The 19,598-nt window shown below is 49.2% G+C and overlaps 1 protein-coding gene across 3 annotated transcripts in view; it reads left to right on the top strand.

Moving 5' to 3' along the window:
- Nucleotides 1–16,944, top strand: part of THSD4 (thrombospondin type 1 domain containing 4) — a 555,462-nt gene extending 538,518 nt beyond the window's left edge. For all 3 annotated transcript variants that reach the window (XM_084782532.1, XM_084782533.1, XM_084782534.1), the window contains 3 exons: nucleotides 3,352–3,531; nucleotides 6,347–6,491; nucleotides 11,204–16,944. In XM_084782532.1, coding sequence (XP_084638658.1) covers nucleotides 3,352–3,531; nucleotides 6,347–6,491; nucleotides 11,204–11,346 — 468 coding nt within the window. In that variant the 3' untranslated portion in view covers nucleotides 11,347–16,944. The remainder of the gene's footprint in view (nucleotides 1–3,351; nucleotides 3,532–6,346; nucleotides 6,492–11,203) is intronic.
- Nucleotides 16,945–19,598: the final 2,654 nt, after the last annotated feature.

Below are 19,598 nucleotides of genomic sequence, written 5' to 3'. Positions count from 1 at the left end.
TGTCAGAAGCTCCCATTTAAAAAATCTAGACATGGTGGCACATGCCTTTAATCCCATAACGCAGGAGGCAGAGGCAGGCAGATCTACCTGAGTTTGAAGCCAGCCTGGTCTATGGAGCAAGTTCCAGGATAGCCAAGTCCACACAGAGAAACCCTGTCTTGAAAAACAAAATAAAAAACCTGGATATGGGGCCTGAGAGATGGCTCAATGGGTAAAGCATTTTTTGCACAGCATGAGGACCAGGGTTTAGATTCCCCAGATAATCCCGGGACTTGCCTGTTGAGATGGGAAATGGAGACAGAAGACTCCCTGGGCCTTACAGGCCAGCTGGAGTACAGAGTGAACAGCGAGAGACGCTGCCTCAGAGTAGAATGTGCAGGCCAACATGCAAGCTTGTTGTGACCTCCACACATACACCATGGTACCTGTTTGTCTGCACTCACACACATATGTACACATACACACACATACATCATACGCACAGATATTTTTGAGACTGGAAGTGTATGTTATAAAGATAATAAAGAAACTAAAGTAACTTAAAAATTAACGAGCAATTTTTTCCTTCCTGTTCCAGCATCGGACATGAGCTCCTGAGGAAAGTGTAGAGAGCCTTCCCAGTGACTGCCCCGTCACAGCCCCTAGCCCACCCACCCCCGACGCCACTTTGGATTTGAGTTCTTGGCCCACTTAGCTCCCAGGGCCTTCTGGCTGAAGGTTGTGATTTGTACATTATCCAGACTCTGGCTTCATAGAAAACCTTTTTAAGTAGCTTTAAAGACGGAGCTTGATACAACTGGCCAGCGTTTCCCTGTAGATGACACAGGCCCTTTGGAAAGCAAGTTAACAGCAAAGGGCAGTAGGCAGAAAACACCATTTGTCTTTCCTCAGTCACCCCACCCCATGGGTCCGTTTTAAGGAAGAAATCCTCAGCTGGCACGATGACGCGTGCCTTTAGTCCTGGCAGAGGCAGAGGCAGTAGATCTCTGTGAGTTCAAGGACAGCCTGGTCTATCTACACGGTGAGTTCCAGGAGAGCCAGGGGTACATAGTGAGACCTTGTCTAAAGTAAAAAAAAAAAAATTTAAAGTAGTTATTCAAAGAAAAAAAAAAGCTTCTTCAACAGGAGTTCTCATGACCTCACGGTGTGTTCATTTGTCATTACCCAGTAAAATAACACATAGCCATGGCAACAACCAAGCCAGAGTGGTGAGATACACCTGTAATCTCAACACTGATCATTAGGGTACCAAGGTGCACATAATACAACGTCCAGTTACAGAATATGAAAATATAAAACCTGAGGCTGGCGGGCTGTTTGGGAGCTGGCTCACCACTTAAGGGCAGTGCTGTTCTTGCTGAAGACCTGAGTTTGGTTCCTAAAACACCCATGGTGGATCACAATCATCCTTAACTTCAGTTCCAGGGGATCCAGGACCCTCTTCTGGTTCTGTAGGTCCTAGGCACTTATGTGTACACATACATAGATGCAAGTAAAGCACACACACGCACACACACACACACACACACATCTGTATGTATTCAGATTAGTTCTGGGGTGCTTCAGTTGGCTGAATACTCACCTAACATGCATGAAGCCCCAGGCTCAACCCTCAGCACTACATAAAATCATGCATGCGATGCCTGCCTGTAATCCCAGGATTTGGGATATCAGAAGTTCAAGATCATCTTTTACTACATGGATGAGGCCAGCCTGGGCTACATGATACCCTGTCTTGAAAAAAAAATATATATATACACATTGAAAATGTATATATATATATGTGTATGTATGTGTGTGTGTGTGTGTGTATATGTGTATCCATCTTATAATCTCAACCATTTCAATGAACTGTTTTTATGTATACAGCATGGAGAAATGTTTCCTTCTTCAACTTTTAATGTTTTGGTTGGTTAAAATCTATAATATTCTAGAGATTCAGAGAGAACGGGCTGACGTATTTCCAGTGCCGCCCCCATGCCCGTCCCTCTTGGACACCAGGGTAACTGAACCCAGCTCTGATCTCATGGGATTCCTTACTCAGTGGGGTAGCTTCACCTCCCTGAGTCTGTTCCCTTGCCTTAGTCACAGAGGACAATGCCAGCCTCCCTGGCTGTTAGAAGGAGTCTCCTACTTTGCGTTGCTGGTGCTATGAGAAAACACTTTAACCAAAACCAAACTGGGGAGGAGAGGGTCCACGTCACCCGATGCTTTTCTCAGTCACAATCCATCCTTAGGTGCAGAATCAGCTACCTTCCTTATATACCCCAGGTCCACCTGCCTAGAGATGGTGCCACCCACAGTGGGCTGGGCCCTCCTACATCAATTAACACTCCAGGAAATGTCCATGGGCCAATCTGATGGAGGCCATTCCCCAGCTGAAGTTCCCAGGTGTGTCAAGTTGGTGGCCAAGGCTAGCCTTCATAGACGGCTTTGGAAGAGTCAGGTCATTCAGGCTGTCACCCATGGCTAGCTGTGAGAAACAGTCAGAATTAGATCTCTCGGTGTTTATTATTTTTTTTTTAACCTGGCAGCTATGGCATGCCTTTATCCCTGACCATGTGCCAAGAAGCAGCACAGCAAACATGAAACCGTAAACTGGATGGGAGCAGTGGTGCCAGCCGTGGGAATGCCAGCTCAGCACTGCCCCTCTGGGGAGACATGTAGTAGTGGAGTGGAAAAGACAATGGCTACTCCAGAGGGTCCCCAGAGAGGTGTGGCTGCTGTCAACCTGCAGACATGACCACCACTGCCCCCACGTCGCTGTCACCATGTCCATGAGAATCCACAGAGGCCCAGGCCGTGGCCCGTATTCTCTAACCCTGGAGCTCATTAGTTGGCTACAGTCATTGGCCAGCAAGCCCCCAGGATCCAACTGTCTCTGCCTTTTGCACTAAAAGACACACGCAGCTTTTTACATGGGTGCCGGGGATTTGAACTGGGGTCTTCTCACTTGTGCAGCAAGCATTTTACCCACAGAGCCATCTCTCCAACCCCTATATTCCTTACCAGCAATTTTACCAGTGCCTTTGCCAAATTCTTTTTTTTTTTCTTTTTTTATGTGTGTTCGTGTTTTGCCTGCATGTATGCCTGTGTGAGAGGGTCAGAACCCCTGGAATTGGAGTTACATACAGGTGTGAGCTGCCACGTGGGAACTGAACCTGGGTCCTTTGGAAGAACAACCAGTGTTCTTAACCACGGAGCCATCTCTCCAGCCCTCAGCTTCTATTCTCGTACCCTGGCTTGCTCTTTTACATGCACCTCAGTGGAAGAACTGAGATGTCCCTCCATGAGCATGTTTTCTTGCCCTTTGCATCATGCGGCACGCATCTGCCTCTGCTTCTTCTCCAGTGTTCTGTCGAGTGTGGCAGCGGGACACAGCAGAGGGAGGTGATCTGTGTGAGGAAGAATGCAGACGCCTTTGAAGTGCTAGACCCTTATGAGTGTTCGTTCCTGGAGAAGCCCCCAAGCCAGCAAGCCTGTCATCTCAAGCCTTGTGGGGCTAAGTGGTTTAGCACGGAATGGAGCATGGTAAGTCACCGTGGTCTGTGGATGGCTCCAGGCAGGGTCCTGGGCTGAGCCCAAGAAGAGATGCCATATTCCCTGTGGCATCTATTCCAGATAGCCACAGCGAGGGAGACCCAGCACAGCTGGGGAACCCTGAAGTTTGAAGATTTGGGTTTCTACATGGAAGTGTTCATAATGCAATGGTTCTCAAGCGCCGGGGTGGAAAGTCTTGCTTGAAAAGACTAGTTCTGAGTCCCCTCCTAGTGTTGGCTCTGTTTCTTAACAATTAAACTTTGTTATACAACCCAGCTAGCTTACACAAGAGGGAAAAAAGCTTAAAGGGAAAAAAGAGTGAACCTTCCGGTATCTGTTCTACGGGACGGGTCCCTAGGTGTCTCTGGTCTGCGCGCTGTTCTGGCCTGTTCGCTGATCCTTTTCCCAAGTGCTCAAGCCTGGTCTCAACCTGTTGCTCCTCTCTGTCCTCTCCACCTACCTGTCTCTCACATATAAGGGGCGGTCTCCCTCTCCCACTGAGTGTCGATTAGAAACACAATAGTCCAGGTGGAGTCCCTCGGTCCCCTTCCTGAATTCCAGGCCCAGGATGGCTCCACCCAGTCTATCTCAAGGTTAATCTCAGGGAGTATCCATGGTGTGTCCAAGGGTAAAGCCCACCAAGACTGCTTTCACCTGTGACAAAGCTTACAATCCTTCCCACATCCTAGCTATAAAACTTGTGTTTAACAAACAAGATGCAGGTGTCCTTGGCCTGAATTTTGACAAGACATTGCTGCAGAAAGTGATGCTCTGAAGGGACTCAGATACTGTTAGAAGTACTGCATTGTAAGCTGGGTACCACCACATGGACCAGACGGAGACAAGAGGAGTCCTGCAGCTCACTGGCCAGCCAGGCTAGCTGAAATGGTGAGCCTCAGCTTCAGTGAGAGATCCTTGCTCAAAAAATAAAATGGAGAGCTAGGCACGGTGGCACACACCTTTAATCCCAGTAGTCAGAAGGCAGAGGGTCGCAATCCAGGACAGCCAGGGCTACATAGAAAGACTACCTCAAAAGTAATTAAGTAAATAAAGTGGAGAGAAAATTGGAAAAGAAAGCTGCCATCAACCTCTGGCCGACATGTACATGCCCACACATGTGCACACATACCCACAAACACATGCCCCCACATACAGACATTCACATACACACAAACATGCACACTAAAGTTCCACATTATGCAGTGAACTTATAAGTTGTCTTTTAGCTAGCTGGCCATGGTGGTGCAGGCCTTTAATCCCAGTACTCAGGAGGCAGAGGCAGGTGAATCTCTGTGAGTTCGAGACCAACCTGATCTACAAAAGCAAGTTCTAGGACAGCCAAGGCTATTACCCAGAGAAACCCTGTCTCAAAAAAACCTAATAATAATCATCATCATCATCATCATCGTCATCTTTTTAAAATTTTCTCCCAGCCGGTTGGTGTTGGTGCACACCTTTAATCCCATCACTCAGGAGGCAGAGGCAGGCGGACTGCTGTGAGTTCAAGGCCAGCCTGGTCTACAAAGCGAGTTGAGGACAGTCAAGGCTACACAGAAAAACCTTGTCTCGGGAGGGGGGGGGGAATTCTCTCCCAGGTTCGCACACTGAAAGAGCCTAGAAACCAGACAGACCCGTAGTAGCAAAGGACTTCCTCCCATCTAGGGTGCAGCTTTGATTGACCCTAGTAGGAGCCAGAGAGTCTTTGAGGGACCATGGCTGCTTCATAAGCTACCCTGGAAAACACACTCACACCAGCACAAGGAAGCCCTCAACCCCAGCTGGTTCGCTGTCCAGAAGAGTCTGGAGGCAGCTTTCCGAGATTCCTGCTGACCATGGATGGGGCCAGCTTGCAAATCAGGAAAAGTAGCTACAGAGGAATCAAACGTGTTGTATGCTTAAGCCCATGTATTCATAATAAGTTAGAAATGGTGAAACTGCGTCGTTCTAAAAGGGCTGGGGTCTAACACTGTCTTCAGAGCTGGTGGCTGTGCAGACAGGATTCATAAATGTTGAATCTTACTCGGGATTCAAGTGCCACCGTTTTACAACACCAGATGAACTACATAGTTTGAGACATTGCGTGCCACTGGCTGCTGACATCCCCAAAAGAGAGCCGACCACAGGACCCTGTGGCTCGGGCTTTGCTGAGACCTCCTGTAGATCCAACCAACGGATTCCGGGAATGAGAGAAAACAGGAATGTGTTAAAAAAAAATATGCTATGGGGACCCAGAAATCAAGACAGGGACAGGTCCAGAGCAAATGACTCTTGGTTCTTTCGCCAAAATGTCATACCTATACATGCTCAAATTTCCATTTCCGTTCTTTTCATTCCTTGCTGCTTTTACTCATCCCCTCCAGTCCCTACTGAGCCTCTTACTCTCAATGAGTCCCCGCCTCCTGTTTCCATGTCTGGCCCACGTGTGTGCTTGGGACCCATTGAGTTTGATAAAGGATTGCTTGCATGAACATGGGGTGTGAGGGAGGGGCAATTTTATCAGTGCCTGCCCCTCCCCCAGCAACCCTTAACTGAGAACAGCTCCTTAGAGAGGCGGGGGACCTCCTGAATCCCTTCCCCATCTGAGGGACTGGTGCTGGGGTCCTCTTGTAGAGGCCTCCTGTGGGTACCCACAAACATCTAACTCTCCTGCCTCATCCCCCAAGGGCTGGGCTACCAGGCTTGCGCTGCCACGCCCAGTTTCTGTGGTGCTGTAATGGATTCAGGCAAGCGCCCTGGTCTCCCTCCCTCGTGCAGGGATCTGACAGGCTGCTGAGAAATCTGACATTTCCCCCTTTTTGCCGCACAGTGCTCCAAGAGCTGTCAAGGCGGGTTCCGGGTGCGGGAAGTCCGGTGCCTGTCAGATGACATGACCCCTGGTAGCCTCTGCGACCCCCAGCTGAAACCAGAAGAGAGAGAATCTTGTAATCCTCAGGACTGTGTCCCGGAAGTTGGTGAGTTCGGGTTGTCACCTGGAGAAAAGGGCCGGGGCGAAAACAGCTCCGCAGCTCTCTCTGTGACCTTTTGCACGGCGTGGCACTGTGTGTGTGTGTGTGTGTGTGTTGGGGGCGAGGGCCAGGGTACTTTGACTGTTCCAGCTTCATAGTTTAGGCTCCGACCCTCTGGGATGTCCTCTGAGTTTCATAACTCAGGCTCAAGGCCTGGACATTTTTAGCAGCTTTAACTTTCACAGAGTCATTGAGACATATCAAAGGTTATCAAGTCTTGTTTACATAGTTCTGTTTGTAAACCTCATAACTTCCTTTTCTTCTCTTTTATTGGATTTTATGTTAGAAGTGAAATCATTTTTTTCCTCCCTTGGAAAGATACCATAGCTAAATCTAGAAGACTAACCAGAGTAGTTTTTCTAGAAATGTCACGGACTGGGGCTCAGGGTTAGAACGCTCGTCCACCATGTACAGAGCTCTGGTCCCCAGCACCATGTACATCAGACACCGTGGTGAGCGCCTGTAATCCCAGCACCCCAGGCCTGAGGCAGGAGGATCAGACCAAGATCATCTCCTACATACCAAGGCCTGCTTAAAAAACAGAGCCCCCCCTCACACCTTATTAGTGAGAAACCTCTGGCAAGTGTGTGTTGGCTGAGAGACGGGCTTCGGAACACACGAACTGGTTATGGTACCTACCCCTTGCTCCGAAATCTAGACAATCAATTCCAAGGGGTCAGCAGTTTTAACCATCTTTAATTACCCCCGTCTGTGTGCCTGAGACAACTTTCTTCTTTGATGTCTTGTTTTAATGCAACCTTTTAAAAAGCAACTCGAGGAACAACTGACGATCCAAATTTAAATCACTTCAACTGTAGGTTGCCAAGGCAAATAAATAAATAGCTCGTGTGCATGAGCCAGACATGGGAATTCTGTCAATATTTATTTTTGAAGCCCCCTGCCTGCAGAATCCTTTAAATGGATTATAAAACATTTTCCTAAGATGCATTTCAAGTCTCTTCTCACATCTCTTCCTTACCTTGTTCTTCCTCCTCCTCCTCTTCTTCCTCTTCCTCCTCTTCCTTCTCCTACTCCTCTTGCTCCTCCTCCTCCTCCATCTTCTTATTTATTTTAAGATAGTCTCTCACTGGCCCGTGACTGCTGCATAGCCTGGCTAGCCAGCAAACTTCAGAGACCCGCCTGTCCAGCCTTCCCACCCTGGGATCACAGGCGTGCACTACACGTTCCTTCATGTGGGTCCTGGGGCTCAATCTCAGGTATTAACGCTTGCATCACAACCACTTTACCACATGAGCCATCTTCCCAGCCTTCAGGCGATGTCAGTCAAAACCCATACGGGATTCTTTAAATTGGATGTATTGAGTATGAAGTGGATATATCAGATTGTTTATATCGGATAAGAGCAAGGTATAGCCAGGACAATTTTGAGGATAGATGATGTTGGCAGACTTATCCTGCCACAAATCAAGGCGTGCTGGCACAGGGAGAGGTGCACAGCTAAAAGTATGCAATAGAAAGTCCCAAAATAAACCGAAGATGCTTGATACTTGATGGAGTTAGCATAGGAGTCTGGGGAAAGAATGACACATTAAATGATCATGAAACGGCTCATATGTGATTAGGTATATAAAGAAACAGTAAAATTAAATTCCTACCTCTCAACACACACGCACGTGCATGGGCGCGCGCGCGCGCATACACGCAGACACACACGGACATCATCACCACCACAGTTACCAGTTCCTGGTGAATTAGAGAAATATAAATGTAATCAGAAAACTTAAACTTTAAGAAAAGAGTTTGAGGGATTTTTTTTTTATATTTTATCCTAGAGTAGGGAAGAATTTCTTAAATGAAAGCCCCAGATTGCTTACAAGGAAAAATACTATAATACCAATAACTAGGTGTGGTAGCCACACACATTTAATCCCAATACTCAGGAGGCAGAGAGGCAGGTGGACCTCTGTGAGTTTGAGACCAGCCTGCTCTACAAACCAAGTTCAGGACAGGCTACATAGAGAAACTGTGTCTGGGGGAAAAAAAAATCAAGGGTCTGGCTATCACTTACCATCATAAAAGAAGTGCCAAGAAGATCTATGAGCCTAAAGAAGAAACTTGCAACACAGGGACCAGTAAAGATTCTGATCTTTTGCATAGAGAACTTGGTGAGCCCACAAGAAGAGCTGCTCCCAGTGAAGGGGACCTGTGTGGCACCCACTGATACAGTGTTAGCAGACACCGATACAGTGTTATACCTCAGCCGGGGATAGTTTAGCATTCCCTAGGCAGACACAAACACAGCGCAGGGTGAGGGACAGTTCTGCTGATGGGAGGGGGGGGCGGGTGAGCTTGCCCAGCACACACAGCTAGCTCCCTGAGACCGGTCTCTAGCACAGCGTAAGCCAGGTGTGGTGGCACACATCTGGAATCATCCCCTGGCACCGGAGATGGAGGCGGGAGGATCAGGACTTCAGGGTCATTCACCAGCATTAAGGCCAGATGAAGCTACGGGAAGCCGTGTCTTCTTCCCACCCTCCTGCCAAAAAAAATGAAAAAAAAAAAAAAAAGAGGAATTCTGCTGTTCTGCCAGGAGAAATACAAATAGCTTCACATAGTTTGGAGGCAGCCATCACATCTAATAAGGCTGCATGTGTCTTAAAACGCAGAAAGAAGACAAAATGTTTTGCTTAAAAGATCATTACTTATAACAGGAAAAATGTAAACAAGTATCAACCAATGGAAAATGCATACATTATATATTTACATGGATATCCTCCCCAGTAACAGAAGTGAATGCGTAAATTCACCATCGGACAAGTGGCCAAAAAGTGTATGTAATCTCTACATTTTCTTAAGTTAGGTGCCACATGGTTAAGGACACTGTCACATACAATTCTGGTCTGAGGACATGTTCAGGGGCCAGGGGAGATGGCTCGGTAGGTAAGGTGCTTGCTGCGCAAGCCTTGGGATCTGAACTTGGATCCACAGCAACCACATTAAATCTGGGTGCAGTGGCGCATGCCTGTCGGCCCGGCCCTCAGGAAGTGCAGACAGGAGGCTCCCTGGGCTTGCTGGCTAGCCAACCACTGAGGTCCTGGTTCAGCGGCCAGAAACTAGGTGGAGGGAGAGGCCGAGTGAGGCCCTAGCCACGCATAGCCAAGGTGCTGTATATTAGTATCCATGGTGACCAGGAGGAGTCACTCTCTTCAGTGTGGTAGCCACCGTAAGCTGCCAATGACTTGGTAAGGAACCCTACGCCCTTGCCCACACCAGTTTAACAAGACAGAAAAATAGATGAATCCCAGGTGCCCTCTATGACCCTTTTCTCCTTCCTCCGTACTTCTTTATGGGAAGAAACCCTCAGACTTGGTGTTCGCCATTGCGGGCCAGTCTCTTCATCACAAGCATTGCTTTATTATTATGTGTGGGAGGCAGAGTCTCACTATGCTGCCTTGCCTGACCTTGAACTCCTGATCTTTCTGCTTTAGCCTCCCAGGTGCTGGGATTACAAGCACACCCATAATCCGGGGATATTCTTGAATATGTATTCCGTGTGTGTGTGTGTGTGTGTGTGTGTGTGTGTGTGTGTGTGTACATATATGCATGTGTGTGGAGGACAAAGGGCATCAGATATCTTCCTCAGCTGCTCCTCCACTTATTTCTCAGATGTCTTTTTTTCTTTATTATTCTTTGACAAGATCATATGCGTATCAAATATTTGGACATCATTTTCACACCCTCACATCTACTGAGCCCTAATATGGTCCCTCCCTGACATCTCTGACATCCTACTCTGGTCTCTGCATGTACTTACTCAGGCTCATACAGACACACATAGACCCTCACATAATACACCCATGCACACACACATACACACATACATATACACATGCACATGCATATACACACACATACACACATACATATATACATGCACATGCATACACACATACACACACTTACTTTCACATACATACACCCCCACATACCTATGTTGTTAATTTTAAAGTATGGCCTAAAAAATGTTTATTATTAGGCTTATAGTTATTATGGTGGTATTATCTAACCCACCTTTACAATCAATAAAGACACAGACACCTGATGAATGTTATAATAGCCTGTTCTCCCTGGGCAAGGCACACATCGCCTCCATCCCATGCACCTGCTTGTAATAACTTCTGTTTGGGCCGCCTCCCATCCGTCATCCCCAAGCACTTGCTAAGGCTGTTCATCTGGGCCGTTTCTTTCCGTTTGGAACTTCAGAGTTCCTCCTCTGTGGCCACACGGATCTTTCCAATCCCATGGCTACTCTCCTTCTCCCTCCTCTGCTTCTCCTTCCCAAGATCCTCCTCTCCTCAAAGTTCCGCCCCCTTCTGCCTTGCCCAGGTGTAGGCCTTTTATTCAGCCAATCAGGGAGGCACGGTTACACAGCAACACTAGATCTTGGCAGCAACTAGACCTTGGGAGCCAGTAATTAGCTTCGAAATACATAGCACCAGACGAATCTCAAATACCCCTTCATACATACACCCCCACGTACGTGTACACACACACACACACACACACACACACACACACACACACACACACACATACAAGCAGGGCCCGGGAAAGTGCTGTGTTACTACTTTTTCTCTTTCTGCTGGTCCCGGCTGCCTCTGGGGCTCAGGGGTCTCCTCCGCTCTCTCCCACTGCAGACGAAAATTGCAAGGATAAGTACTACAACTGCAACGTGGTGGTCCAGGCGCGCCTCTGCGTCTACAACTACTACAAGACCGCCTGCTGTGCCTCGTGCACCCGCGTAGCCAACAGACACACGGGCTTCCCGGGGAGCCGATAACACCCCTGCCCTCCTGGGGTTACAAGCGATGCCCCTGGCTGGTGGCTACTCCACTGGGGACCCCAACTCTCACCTTCATGAAGCGTGCCGCACGGTACCCGGAAAGTTAGAAAGGCACGGCTGACCCGTTGAGCATCTCTCCGTCCTGATGACTCACTCCCTTCCTTGGTTGGGACCTGGCGCCTGCTGAGGGTGCCTACTGAAAGTCAAGTAGTGTGGCTCTCATCCTAACTTCAGGCTTGCTGCTGTCCAAGTCAGCAGCTAGACCACTGACCAAACACAGCCTCCTTCCTGGTGCTACCGGCCTGTCCAAAGTTAGCACCTCTTCAGAAAGTCAAGAGAGGACAGCAACGCATCCTACAGCAGTGCCAAGCCTTGCGGAGACCCTGTTGTATGCCCCTGTTACCTCAGCCCAGCTGTGCCTGTTGCCGTTCTTAAAGACAATAGACTGTTTCCTGCCTTGGGACAGAGGTATCGCCCACCCATGTGCTTTCATGTTTTGCAGGCACACACACTCAGACAGTAGCTCACTGGAGGCTGCAGCACCCCCAAAACGGTTGCAAGGGGTGGATATGTGCTCCCTCTTTACTAGGAAAGTCAGGTTCAGCTCAGGTAACTGACTTGCCATTTTGTGGCAGGGCCAAGTGCCTACCTACCCCCAGATGGCTGAGCACAGCCCTCACCCCACAGCACCTCCAGTGACCAGCCTGGGGTCAGTCCAGGGCCCATAGTCTAAAGGATGCATGGGGCTTCCTACCTGACCAGGAGGCTGAGAAGTTTTGCATTCTGCGAACAGAGCCCAGGCTTCCGAAGGCCTTCCTCTGTCGCCAGGGGCTGCCTCAGCTGATTGCTTAGTTCTTTCAAGATGTCTGCATCCCCTGTCCCCACTTCCCTCAGTCACAGCCCCTGCTGACAGGGCCCTGGGGTGATTGCTAAGTTCTATTCTCGACAAAACTGTCCCACAAGACAAGAAAGCCACAGGGTGAGTTGGGCAGTTGCCGGGGATTCTCTGGGCCACTCTGGAGCCGGGACAAATTCCCAACCCCCACAGGCTGTTGTCCCACCATCTCTCCTAGGTGGAAAACCAAGCCAGTATGCTAGCAACATCTCCATGGTGCAATAGAAAGTGTCCTGTTTGGGCCCTGAGGGTGGTCTTAACATACCCTGCATCCTTCCACTGTGACTCATGACTCTTCCTACCCACAAGACTTGGCAGCCATCGAGATCCAATTTAACGCTGTGGCTCTGGGAGAAGGAGCCGTGAAGTCCTCCCTGTCTTTGCTGATTCACTTGGCCCAACTGTAATTCCAGTGTCCCCAACCCTGAAAGGACTCGGTGCATATGAGAGGTGAACCATCTTGGGGTGCATGAAGAGATAGTTAAGAGGAATATTTTTTCTCTTAAAATTTGTAAACTTATAGAAATGATCTTATTTCGGGTCGTGGGCACGTTTCTCTTAAAGCAAGCACATACGCTTAGCACAGGGTCTCTCCGTGAGCCCCATTACCTGCACTAGCCTGCACTGTGGTCATTCACAGCTGGGGGGGATAGGATCACTGTCTAGTCTGATGAACTCCCAGGATTCCACTGGCCTTGGCCTTCTGTGTATCCTCCCAGAATCCATCTGTGCCTGGGAAGCCAGGTACCGCTTCCATCAGCAGTCCCGCCTCTCCTGATGTTCATGAGACACAGCCCAGCAGAGACCACACTTGCCATGCTAAGCACGGAGAGAAGCCACCGCTCCAGCAGTCTCTGTCCAGTCCCCCCCAGCCCCTCCCACGGCCGCGCCTTTGCCCGTCCCAGGGAATTTTTCCTTTATGCAGCCATTCTCAGGTCTTGCTGGGCACGCCAGTCATTTGAAGGATTCCTTGTTAGGTGTTTGTGCACACGCTAGAGGGTAAGGCCCTGCACAGGTGATCTGTGAGGGTTAGGGACCACGTGGGTGATCTGTGGGGGAAACAAAGGCTGGTGTTAGCTCCAGGGAAGGGAAATGTTCTAGCAACAAAAGCCACCCAGGGATGGGCCACCACAGGGACAACAGGACTGCTCTGCAGAGACTGAGCGCTCCAGTCCTACTGCACTTCACAAATTCTCAGGGCTGGCCTGGGTTGGCGATGGCTTTGTCTATCCTGGGTGTCAGATGTCACCTCACAGTTCTTAAGAAGGACAATGACCCTCCTGTAGTGGGAGTAGGTCAGAGCAAGTGGGTCAGGTCCTGGTCTTCAGGGAAAAAAAATAAATAAATAAACAAACAAAAAAGAAAACACTTCACCTGAGATCAGTGGATTTTTTTTTTCCACAAAAATGAGCTGGTCCCGGGAGTTCAGTTCTCTAGAAGATTACAGATTTCTAGAATGGGGTCAATGAACCTCTTTAGAAGGTCAATCTTGCGAATGCCCTGGCTTCTCTTTGCACGGCTTCCTTCCTAGCCAGTGTGCCCACTGGGGCCTTGGGGCTCCCCAGAGGCCATCAGGGATGGATGCCTGTCCCTGCAGATGGCTCTTTATCCGCCATCTCCTTCTTGGGCCTCTCCATGTTCCTTTTGTTGGCTGTGATGTGGGACTGAAATTTATATGTCAACACTGATTTTCCCCCAGTGTGTCAGATGGCCACATTACCAGCTCTGAATGAAAAATTAGAGAAATTAAAGCTACCGTGTAGCCTTTCTGAACAAAAATTGGCAAAGCCCCAAATGAGAAGCATTTGTTCCTCACTCACTGGAAAAAAACAAAACAAAACAAAACAAAAAAACCTTTCCTTGTTGAGGCTGCTGTAGAGTCTCTATTTCCGGTTACCTCTCCGGGCAACTGGGAATATGCTGTCCAGCCGCTAGAGGGAGCAGTTCCCATCTCAGACTAGGGAGAGGTCAGGGAGCTTTGCTACTCCATCTCAGGGGCTCAAGAACTGAGTTCTCACAACTGCCCCGCTGCTCCTTTTATTTCTTGTCACCCCAGAATTTCTGTGTCCTGCCTTCCCTCTCTGATCTTACTGCACACCATCTATTTGTTCTCTAAGTGTTTACCCCTAATATTCTCTTTTTAAGATAGCTTTCAGGGGGCTGGGAAAGGGGAGATGTTAGATTAAATTGTTGTGTGGTGTGGAGAAATCTAGATATTGCTAACACCTGCCCAAGATAGTCTCCTCACTTTATGAATAGCTGTCGTAGCATCAGCACCATAGAGTTTTCCTATATAAATACAAGGAGCGAAACAAAACAAGACTACATCACGACAGGGTGAGAGCCCTGCAGATGGAGGCCAGCATCCGATCCTTGCCAGATAAAACGCTTTGCATGTAGCTTAGATGTCTTAGAAGAAAAGTGGCCAATGACCCGAGCTTGGAGAGTCAACGGATAGGGCAAGAGGGGTCTGAAAAAAAATATTTTTTTTTAAATTCAAAAAGCCTTTATTTCAACAGTTCAGTGGGAATAGCTACCTTTGGATTAAAAGAATAACTACACACTTGAAAGGTGATGGAAAGGGAAGAATTTCAGCTAAGTTCAAAGTGAGTCAAGAAAGTGGGCAGAAGTGTCAAAATACACACGGCCCCTGGGTTAGTGAGTTAGCCTAGTCAGCAAAGTGCTGGGGACCCGAGTTCAAGTCTCAGCACCCACACGAAAAAAGCCAGGTAATTGCTCACTGGTAATCCCAGCCCTGGAGAGGCAGAGACAGGTGGATCCCTGGGGCTCACTAGCCTGCCAGCCCAGCCTACACGGCAGGTTCCAAGCCAGTGAGAGACCGTGTCTCAAACAACATGGTGGGTGACACCTGATGAACAGCAGTTGTCCTCTGACCTCCACAAGCACACACATATATGTATGTGTGTATAAGCCATCCCACAAGCCACCAGGACCATAGAGAAAACATGGATGAGAGTCAAGCTACATGTGTCTCTAGGAAGGCTATTGCTCACATGTAATGTTCAGACGGGGTTTTCGAACCGTGATAAAGAGGACAGCCTGTTAGAGACAGTGCAAGGGACTTTGAGATGTGGCATCTGCAGACGCGAAACCACGAGAGCCCTGTTAGGAAACAGAGGGAGGGACCTCAGCGAAACAGGTGGCTCTTACAGAGTAACAAACTTTCTGCAAGCTAGAACCGTCTATGGATCTAGGGTTGCTGGAAATAGTAGCCCTCCGTAGAGGCGGCAGCTGAGACAGGACGGCGGTGTGTCAGGGTGTGGGAAGGAACCCGGCTATCTCTCTTGGCAACACGCTGTTCAAGGTCACCTCCAAGTCCAGGATTCGGTGGCTGTCCAAGTGGAACAGCTCCGTGTGAGTCAGTCATCTCATTCCCAACTGCCGCCACCTTGTCGCTTTTAGTGCCCCCTTCCTGTGGGCTGCACGCAGCCTCATATGGCAGCCACTGGCAACCTGGTAGAGCTGTGTCCATATGCTTCATAAAGGGGCACATAGATGGGGCAGGTAACTGCCTCCCTGGGGCCACACACCTCCGTGGAGGCAGCCTTGGCTAGCCTGGGCCACAGCCAGTCTCTTTTGAGGAACGCCTTGCCTTCCTGAGGGAGCCCTCGCTGACAGAGAGTAGCCCTCTACCACAAACCGTCCTCTATGTCCCTGAATCCTCATTCAGTTGGGCTGTCCATCACGTTGTGGCCCCAAGAACGTGGAAACTCCGAGTCTCTTCAGCTGATGAGCCCCTGGCCTCAGCGAGACAAAAATGTATTCTGTTTATACTCCCGAACTCCCACCTTCCTGGGCCCCCAGCCCCCTACCATCCACTCAACAAAAGGATATACTTTGCTATAACTTATTATTTTGTTCTCTGTAAATACAAGATGTTTATAGGAAATATGTATTCTGAACTATATCTGCAGAGTGGACTGTGACACCAAAATAGTTCTGTTATTTAGAATATGTTCATTTTAAAGGGGCCTAACAGGTATTTATTTACATATGCCATCCACATTTGGAGAAAATTGTTTGATCGTACTAACCCAGGCTCCTGGAATGTTGCTGCGCCCCAGTGTCTCTTCTACGTCAGTCATTACAGTTGGTTAGTACAGTGATTGGTCAAACTTTGGGGGGTTTAAGATCAAGTATAACTAACTCTGCTTATGACATATTCAAGGGCTACCCCCGACCCCCCCCCCCCGATATTGTGCCTGACTAAGACTGCCACCTTTCTGTCTTAAATATTATCTCATATAACCCGCCCTCTCCTCACACCCAAGCACTTGGAAAGGGAAGTGAGTTGTGTTACTTGTCCCTTCTCGGTGTGGCCTGCTGTTGCTTTACCAGCCTCCTCGATGCTCAGGGGCTCAGAGCTATGCATGGCTTGGGCTCAGGGGGCTGGGAGTCACTTGGAGACATGTGGCAGCATTCTCAGCTCCGACGATAACCCCAGGGTCCCTGTTGGAGACTGCTGGGGCCAGGGCCTCAAGGCTGACCTGTGAACGCCAGAGCTGGGAGCAAAAGCCCACTAAGGACAACACCAATTCCGCCTCTCCATTACAGTGTTAATGGAAGGCGGGGGGAGCAGAAGGCGAATTGTATGAGCAATTATGGGCTGTTTTCAGCACTATTTTGTGTACAACTAATTTATTTTTATTGTAAAAATGCAATAAACTGGTTAAAAGATCTGCTTAGCTAACATATTTGTGTTCCTGTGTCTTAGTCACTGTTGGTCAAGGCAAGTCATATAAAGGAAAGTGTGTAATTGGGGGATTGCTTACAGCTTCGGAGGCTTAGTCCATTATCCCCACGGTGGGGAGCATGGTGGCAAGTGTGGCCCCAGAGCAGTCCATGACTGCTACATCCTGATCTGCAGGCAGAGAGAGAGACAGAGAGAGGCTGAGACTAAGAGACTGGGCCTGCCTTACGCTTTTTAAACCTCAAAGCGCATCCCCAGTGACACACTTCCTTCAACAAGGCAAACCTACTCCAACAAGGCCACACCTCCTAATCCTTCTCAAACCGTGCCATTCCCTGGCGCCTAGCCATTCAAATGTATGAGTCTATGGGGCCGTTGTTACTCAAACTACCATATCGCCCTAGTCCCGGCTGTGTGGAACTTTCCCAGAGAGGTGAACAAGTGCCTGCTGACCTTAGAGCACTAAGAAACCAAAAGAGTAGTGCCACTCGAGTCTAACTTGGTGATCCAATGAAATTAATACAGAGCAGGGGCGACCAATGAGTGAGTGCTTCACCGCTGAAGAAAATGGCTCCGACCCCCAGCAATGGCTGTCCGTCCACAGGGAAGGGCAGCTTAGTGAGCGCCTGCCCCTCCATGACAGATGCCAATGGGCACAGTCTTGTGAAGATCACAGGTACCGGGTTCACGAGGGCACCAGTCACACGCCTGATGGGCAGGCATTCCACAAGCATGGCTTTTCTCCCTTTCATTCTGTTTCTGTAACAAACACTGTGGCCCAAAGCAACTTGGGGATGGTATTTGGCTTACACTTCCGGGTCACAGTTCATCACTGAGGGGAAGCCATGGCTGGAACTAAAGCAGAGAATGTGGAGCAATGTGCTAGCTGGCTGGCCCACTGCCTTGCGCTCAGCTGGCTTCCTTATACAGCCCAGGGATGGGGCTGCCCTCCCACATCAATTGTCAATCTGAAGACTCTCTCACAGACATAGCCACAAGCCACTCTGCTCTGGACAATCTGTTGAGAATCCCACAGATGACTCTAGGCTGTGTCAAGCTGACAGCTAAAGCTGAGGCAATGGTCTATCTACATGACTTCCCAAATCTCCCAAAAGACGAATTGAGCTCTGGGCGGGAGAAGGGGAAGTTGGTGTATTAGATGCTGTTCTGTTGCTGTGATTAAACACTAAGGCCAAGGCAACTTATATAAGAGTTGGTTTGGCCTTACTGTTCCAGAGAGCCAAGAGCCTGTCGCGGCAAGGCAGCAAGCGGGCAGACATGACGGCAGGAACAGAGGGATGAGAGACCAGAGCTTTAACAGCAAGCAGGAAGCGGAGAAAATGAGCTGGCCATAGAGAGGGCATGCCTCCCATGACGTACTTCCTGCAGTAGAGACTCACCTTGTAAACAGCATCAACAACCTGAACACGATGGGGAGTGGGGGAGCACAGTCTCCTGCTCCGACTGGCGTCTCAGACCGTGGACTCGGATACCATTCGGGTGAAAGAGCCAATCTGAGAACACAACTCGTGAGCCTCTTATGAAGGCGGCCTCGCCTCCTGGTTTCTGCAGGACATTGCCTTGGCTGGGTGTTAGAAACGGGCGAGAAGTGTAGAGGTGACAGGTGTGGGCCACCTGCCAGGGTTGCAGCTTTGTGCTTTTTTTTCTACCCTCCTTAGGGTGGTTACACTACAGAAGAGGCCACAGTGAAACCCTGATTCCCCAGGAACTGACTTCACCCTGGTCTCTGTTTTAACAAGATGTTTGGCAAAGCCACTCAGATCATCTTGGCTCCTGATAAAGCAAATCCTGACTGACACCGCAGGCAATCATCCTTGGTTAGAGTCTGCAGGGACTGCCCTCCGGCTCCATTCTGACTCTGTCCCGCCTAGCATTTCACCAGTTCCCCCTAGAAACAGTACTTTGCCTAAGTTGCTACCTCCTTCTCCTTATTTTCATCTTTTCTACCTGGAAAACTTCCCTTTGTTCTCTTACAAAAGTCACTTAACATAAAATTCATCGTAATAGCCATGCCAAGCACACAATGGAGTGATGTCTTCCACATTCCTGGGGCTGTACAGCCATTGCCCACAAATTTCATTCATTCTTCAATGTTCAAGTCAGAAGTCTATGCCAGACGGCATGCAGAACACTCCTAGCCCGCTTTCCCCACCTCCACACTGAGGCTCAGCCCTGGGCCTTGGGTACATACCTGTGTGGCAAGTGCTCTACCACGGAGCTGTTCCAGGCCTGACCACTCACACCATCTTACCCTCACTGCAAACCTGTAACATTCGGACACTGACAGAGAGCCATTAGCACCCCAGCACGGCTGACAGCAGTGGCGCTAGGATTCCGCAGCCTTCCCCTCGAGCCTGGCGTTCGTTCCATCTCCACCTCCCAGGACACGGGCTCAATGTATATTGGCTCTGGTCTCTTCCTGCATACCAACTCCAGCCAATCAGCACTGGTTTTACAAAGTCAGGCACAGCTCTACCTAAGCTCAATGTGCCCGCTTTCACCTTGGGCTGCATTTGAAAGGTACACAAGCCCCCACCTCCTGAGTGGAGCAAGAGGCTGGTCCTATGCTGAGGATCAGAACCCAGCTGGGAACCCCACACTCTAGTTCTAGAGAACATGTGT

This window comes from Acomys minous (assembly GCF_964271855.1).
Source record: "Acomys minous genome assembly, chromosome: 5".
Classification (NCBI taxonomy): Eukaryota; Metazoa; Chordata; class Mammalia; order Rodentia; family Muridae; genus Acomys; species Acomys minous.
This window is presented reverse-complemented; position numbering and strand designations above follow the sequence as displayed.